The following is a 6,713-nucleotide window of genomic DNA, read 5'->3' on the forward strand; positions in this document are numbered from 1 at the left end:
AGTTTGGAATTGATATTTAGCATGCATTTTCAAGATGGAGAGCAAGTCAATACGATACAAAATGCAACAGCAATGATGATTTATCACCAGTAGATGTCGCCAAAATAAACAAATTAGTATTTTACGCATTACCACTTTAACTCCTCTTGGAGGCATTGATTGATTGAAAACTTTATTAACAGATTGCAGAATGGGTACAATACAGTACCGCTCAATACACAATTGCAGACTAGAGAAAGACTTTCGTCTTGTTTACACCGGGGTCCCCCATTTTCAATTCATCATAACATATATGACAAACGACACGGATAGAGAGTACTGTTACATCCAGACATTTATGACATACCACCAGATCTACAAATATACAGTACTGTTTAAGAGTACAATGCCTGTCACATAGACCCTGGCGTTGGAAACTGATTAAGAGACAGAGTTTCTAAGAAGAGCGTATATACATTTGAGGGGGAAGAAACTACATTGGAGGAGGTTGGGTAGGTGGGGTGGGGGGGCAAACTGTACATTGGAAGGGGTTGGGTTTGGACATTTACAGGGGCAAGTTTCGAATTGCAGCCTCCCGTAGGTGCTCTTTGAGAGCGGTTTTGAAGGTGGGCATTGATTCACATTCCTTTACAGCTGTGGGTAGGGCGTTCCACATTGATGTGGCATAATTGCGAAACGTGTTTAGTCCCTTGTTTGAGCCGAATCTGGGTTTAACATGATTTGTGGCGCTCCCTCTGGTGTTGTGGTCATGGTATTCACTGACCTTGACTTTGACTATACAGATTATTGGTGCAGAACTTCACCACCACCACCAGCGCCTTTTTCACATTCTTCCCCAGGAGAGAGAGAGAGCTTCTCTGTACTTCCCTGAAATCTGAGTTGCATATGATGTGACGAATAGGTCGAGGCTATCGTGGTCCAATATGTGGTAACTTGACACCGTTAGCTTCGGTATACGCAGGAAGGTGACAGTGGAAGCTACATGGTGGCTGGAGAAGCTAAGGCACATGCCATGTGATTGCAACATCCTGGGTTTGAATCCACACCACAACAATATAAGTATCTAAAATGTGTCGATTTCATTTCAAACCTTTATTTAAACTCGAAAGGCAACTGAGGTTTACCTAATTTACAGTGACACAGAATATAAAATCACAACAATAAGACAAGTAAGGATAACAATTAAAACATGTATGTACAACTTCATTGACAAAGGTTGGAGATCAAGGTTTTAAACTCTGCAACAGAGGGGACAATCTCAAGCTTTAATGGCTGTTGGAGTTCATTGCATGAGCTAGGGGCATCATATAGCAAAATGCAGATTTACCCTGTTCCGAGCAGGTTCCATAGGTACCAAAATTCCATCCCAATAACGATATAGTATAAGGAGGTAGCTTACCAATAAGGGCCTTAAAGATTAACAAATACCAGTGTTTGTTGTGCCTCCATCAGCGAGGACCAACCAGATGAAAATACAGTAAACAAATTCCATGGACAGAACTTCAAATAAAAAATCACTGTCTATTGTTTGATGTGCCACTCCTGCTCCTCCTTCACACAACATAGGCTATATACAATTACAATTTCTAGGGATCTTTCACCTTTTTATGGACAGAAATTATGATAATTTGTTTCTCACCAAAAGTGGTTTTACAGGCACAGACGAGACATACAAATCATTAAAGTACAAATAATTTTTTATTCGTGCAATAAGAAAGACATAGGTATGCAAAGTGTCCCTGGTTTTAATGTTACCATCACAAGAATCACCGTCAGCACTGGTTGCTTTTTTTTTCAGATCTTGATTGTCACAGTCTCTTAAACATTCAAGTAAAAAAAGAAACGTTCTAAAAAGGTAGACTGTGCAGAAATCCTCAGTAGGTGCACAAGGTCACGAGCATGTGTTTTGCTCAAGCCCACTTCAACACAATTAATTGCTTATATACTGATAAATGGATTATATCCAATTATTTTCCAGTGACCCCAAACTAATGGTCTAAGTCAGTATTGACCTATCTCAAACCCCACCCTCTTTTCTTGATCTTCCAATCACAACTGTTTGACATAGGTCAATGGTGACTTAGACCATTAGTTTGGGGTCAATCATTCTGTAATGGATGCATCAGTGGGACTACACGGTGTAGGCCCATCCTTAAAGATCCCCTCCATTCTAAATGTATTTTAATAGTTAACTCCTCTTGTAGGCATGCCTTTGATCTGAGTTGCATGTGTGATGTCACCAATAGGTTCAACCTATCATGGTCCAATGTGGTAAATTGACACCTTTAGTTTCAACAACCTTTACCTTTATTTACCCAGGGTAGGTTCGATACTCTCATTGATACTACCGGTATGTTTGTTTCTGACTCAAAGTGTGTGTGTGAGAGAGAGAGAGAGAGAGAGAGAGAGAGGGGTGTGAGAGATTTGAGGAAGGGGCAAGAGAGAAAGCTGGGAGAGTGTGAGAAAGAGAGAGAGGGGAGGGGGGGGGGGTGAGTCCTCATCCCTTGTGTGGGTGAATGTAACAAGTTCATAACTTTTTCTATCCCCTATTATTTCATGCACACTTTATTCATTGTTTTAAATTATTATTTTCTTTTAAGTTATTTTGTGCATCACTCTGTTTTGAATTTGATGCAAATTTGCAATGCATGAGGGTCATCTTTTTGTGATAAATGGCTGCTTAAACAAAACAAATGTGGATGAATAGTTCAAGTGTAAAGTTCAACAGTTCAACATTACTATGTAATGTTACAGTTAGTAAATTTGTATGCCCATCTGTTATTTATTTGTTGGGCTTTCATTAAATGTGTTCATGATTTCAGCATTTTGTTTTACAATGCAGTTTGCACATCTTAGTTACTTGAAGATTCTGGATAGTATTTCTCATTGTGGCAATAAATAAACATGCATTTTCTTGCATAAAGCAAGCATTTGTCTACTCTCATGTTGATAAGAGTATTAAAACTTGAAAAAGATCCGTTTGAGGTAGATTTAGAAGACAGATTAAATATTTTAATAGATTGACAGCCTTAGAAAGAATACAAGCTGCCAACTTGGAATTCCTGGTAAATATCAATGGATGCTTGTTGCTAATTTGCATATTCATAGCACCTTGCATTATGAATGAGGGTAAAGGTGTAGAGATGCTGCTAAGCCATTTTTAGAAGCTTATTGAACAATTCGGTGGAAATAGGAGGAAATCATATTTATACAAATTGTTATTCAATATAAAAAACAATGTAAGGGTTTAATATACATCTGGAGGGGATGTTTAATGTTACTGGCAATGGTGCGTCCCTTACTCTTACTTGATAAACAATTAAATTACGTTAAGGCACACACCATGTGATTGCAATATCCTGGGTTTGAATCCGGCCCCAATACCTATATGTTGCAAATCATCCTCTCTCCCAGCCTCACAATTCTTGTCTCTGTGCTATCAAGTAAAAAGCAGAAATGCCTTAAAAAATATTTTACAAATAAAAATAACCAAAACAATTATAAAATTATCACAAAGATACGCCTTAAGCTGGTTTGGTTACGTTGACTGTGATGGGACCATCCATGATCCCATGAATCCAGTCCGTAAAGTGGGAGATACGGGTGAAAGCATAGATTGTCCTGTTGATCGAGTTAAGGCTGAAGGCCACCAACCCGTGTGCCCGGCCGTCTTCACAGACCAGTGGACCTCCAGAGTCTCCCTGGAAACACATACATGTAGTAATTACATTACAGGAACTTAAAAAGGAATGCCACCCACTTAGAATTCATGTAGAATATTCCCTGTACTCCAGGAAATCATCAGCCAGAAATCAGATCATGTTTGTGATGTAAAATCATGGTCTGCTCCATAGACAGTAAATTATGTATGTAAAATCATGCTTGATTGATTGATTCATTGATTGATTGATTGAAAACTTTATTAACAGATTGCAGAATGGGTACAATACAGTACGGCTCAATACAAACCACTGCTAACAGGATGCAGACCAGAAAAAGACTTTTGTATTGTTAAATAAGGGTCCTCCATTTTCAATTAATCAATTCATGCTCCGCTCCATAGACAGTAAATTATGTTACCTGGATGTAAAATCACGCTCTGCTCCATAGACAGTAAATGGGGCATAGACTCTTGGCTCATGAAATAATTCTGTGAGGCCTCACACCCAAATCCCGTTCAATTCTGGTTCAGACATGTTAGCAGTGCTACTAATATACTAAAATATAAATTCTATTTGCATGTAAGAACTCAACATCGTGTGGCTCTAACATTACAAAGTCAGTGCCTCTGTCCATACAGCAGCCCCAGGTCTTACAGCCAAATAAATATTGACTGAACCTGGGGCTGAGGAATATCATGTCACTTCTTAAAATGGGTGGCACTGGCAATGCCTTTTTATAACAGTAAAATGTTCCATTGAAATCAAGAGTCATGATTGCAGTGGCTATTTTGATATGGTCCAGTAATAAGTCAAATATACATACCTTGCCTGGTCCAACAGCTCCCTCTGAGCAGTACAAATTGTCAGAAGTACAATAAGTTCTGTTAAGGATGGTCACATTGACTTCCCTGAGAACATCAGACATGAAACGTGTGTCGTCAAAACAACCCCAGCCGGAAACCAGGCAGTTTTGAGGCAGGCTGAGGTCCGTCTCTGCGAGGGCTATGGGTCTCACATGCTGGGTGAATTTAGCTTTGCTGCTCAACTTGGGGACAGAGGGAATAAATATTACATTAGTAAAAAATTATCAGAATTGACCAATACAGACAATTACCTAAAGTTTAACATATCCCAGGGCGGCTGAGTGGCGCAGTGGGCAAGGCACTCGCCACTAACGCAGGAGATGCTGGTATCGAGCCCAGCTCTCGGCGTTGCTACCGGCTTGGCCAGTCGTCATACTAACACAATTGGCAGTGTTAGGGGTGGGAAAGCCGGTGGGTGGGGATTGGACGTTGTGGACAGCGACTCCTACATGTTGGTTGGTGCGCCTGTACAGCAGAATCAGGAAGTATCGGGGGCAGTGTGAGCCTCCCACGTGTTACTCCTCGCCACTGAGAGATTGCGCTGTTCAGGTGAAAAGATGCAACAGTTGCCTCCTCGTGTACCGGAAGGGACATGTGATGCAAGGCTTGGTCCTCACTGCAGCCGACCAGTGGGAGGCATAGTCTACCAACGTTCGAGACGGGAGGGGAGAATTGAAGGGAGAATTGGCGAGGCGAAAAAATTGGGATGGGAGAAAAAATTGAAAAATAAGGAGAAAAAGTGGATAAATAAAAGAAAAGTTTAACATATCCCACTTCATAATAAATCAATCCATATTAATTTCAATAAATGGTTTAGAAGAGAATAATTGCAAACATCCAGCATGACATAGAACTAGGGATGTCCGATATTATCGGCCGATATTGGCAGTAAAATGTGATATCGGAAAATATCGGTATCGGTTTAAAAGAAATTAAAAACAATAACAATATTTGTTATATATATCCAGTGAAATTATTAGTTACCTGAAATTATTCAGTTTTTTGGACGGGGAAACCCTGCATATATCGGTATCGTTTGATATCGGTATCGGAAATTAAGAGTTGGACAATATCGGAATATCGGTATCGGTAAAAAAGCCAATATCGAGCATCCCTACATAGAACCATTATTTATAAATGACTAGTAACGGTAAAATTACTACCCACATGGATTTTAAAGGTAAGAATCTGTATAGGTTACCTTTAGTAACATGATGTCATTCTTTAATATTCTGCCATCAGTGTAGTAGTTTCCATGTGGATATGATGATGAGACAAATATCCTCTGCACAGAGTTGTTGTCAACCCCCAGATTGTCAACCCCCAGTAAAGCAAAGTTGGAGCTGAAACAACAAAATTTAATGAAATGGATTCAGTAACTTAATGATAATTATGATAATATGTAATCAATACAGTGTTAATGACGATAACAATGGTATATGAACAAACTAATTACTTTGCACAAACCTTCTTTTAGACCAACAATTGTATCACAAGCACCTAACATTTATAATCACCAGATCTGTCATTGATATAGCATATTACTGTCATTGGTATTGCATATTACTGATATTACTGTCATTGATATTGCATATTACAGATATTACTGTCATTGATATTGCATATTAAAGGTATTAATGTCATTGATATTGCACTTTTATGTTAGTTGCAGCTAAGTCAAAGGTGAAGTGAACTGACCCGGTCTTGCAGTAGCAGTGGGCAGCAGTCATCACAAAGTCCTCATTCAACAGGGAGCCATCACAGTAACTGTTGCCAAATTCTGAATGCTGACACTCCAATAGGACCATGTAGGGTCTGCTATATGGAACAGCCACATGGCCTCCAAATATTTCCCCTGTGCGAACTGGTGCAAAATAGTACAAAGGAACATGATCGAATGGCCAAACCTCATCTTCTTGTAACTGATAATAATGACGATGTATCTTACTGTATCTTACTGGACAGCAGATGCTCTATGTATAGTGTACTGAAAGTATATTGGTATAAAAATAGACATACGACACATAATATAAATATACTGTATCACATGAAGCAGAATATGTAGCATCATAAACACAGTTTATAAAAGAGAGAGAGTGGTACTCTCTAAATCAAATACCTTGACGGCCAAGCATCAGCACCAGAAATACCAGCTTATATGGGACACTCATTGTGAGATCAGAGTCCA

The 6,713-nt window shown here is 39.2% G+C and overlaps 1 protein-coding gene across 1 annotated transcript; it reads right to left on the reverse strand.

The window, feature by feature from the left end:
- Positions 1-1,679: 1,679 nt before the first annotated feature.
- Positions 1,680-6,713, reverse strand: LOC311224030 (granzyme E-like). The gene is made up of 5 exons (XM_084308833.1): positions 6,645-6,713; positions 6,224-6,389; positions 5,727-5,868; positions 4,486-4,707; positions 1,680-3,701 (listed from the first exon to the last, which is right to left on the reverse strand). The coding sequence occupies exons 1-5, from the start codon at positions 6,694-6,696 to the stop codon at positions 3,525-3,527; spliced, it is 759 nt and encodes a 252-aa protein (XP_084164959.1). The 5' UTR covers positions 6,697-6,713; the 3' UTR covers positions 1,680-3,524.

Source organism: Notolepis coatsorum (assembly GCF_963971535.1).
Source record: "Notolepis coatsorum genome assembly, chromosome: 2".
In the NCBI taxonomy this organism is placed as follows: domain Eukaryota; kingdom Metazoa; phylum Chordata; class Actinopteri; order Aulopiformes; family Paralepididae; genus Notolepis; species Notolepis coatsorum.

Bases quoted from the DNA above. Each gene is read 5' to 3' on its own strand.
- LOC311224030 (XM_084308833.1), bottom strand. From the start codon at position 6,696: ATGAGTGTCCCATATAAGCTGGTATTTCTGGTGCTGATGCTTGGCCGT. The intron at 6,390-6,644 runs GTATTTGATTTA...ATTTTGCACCAG, and splicing joins GCTGATGCTTGGCCGTCAAG to TTCGCACAGGGGAAATATTT. The intron at 5,869-6,223 runs GTCAGTTCACTT...TTGTTGTTTCAG, and splicing joins CACTGCTACTGCAAGACCGG to CTCCAACTTTGCTTTACTGG.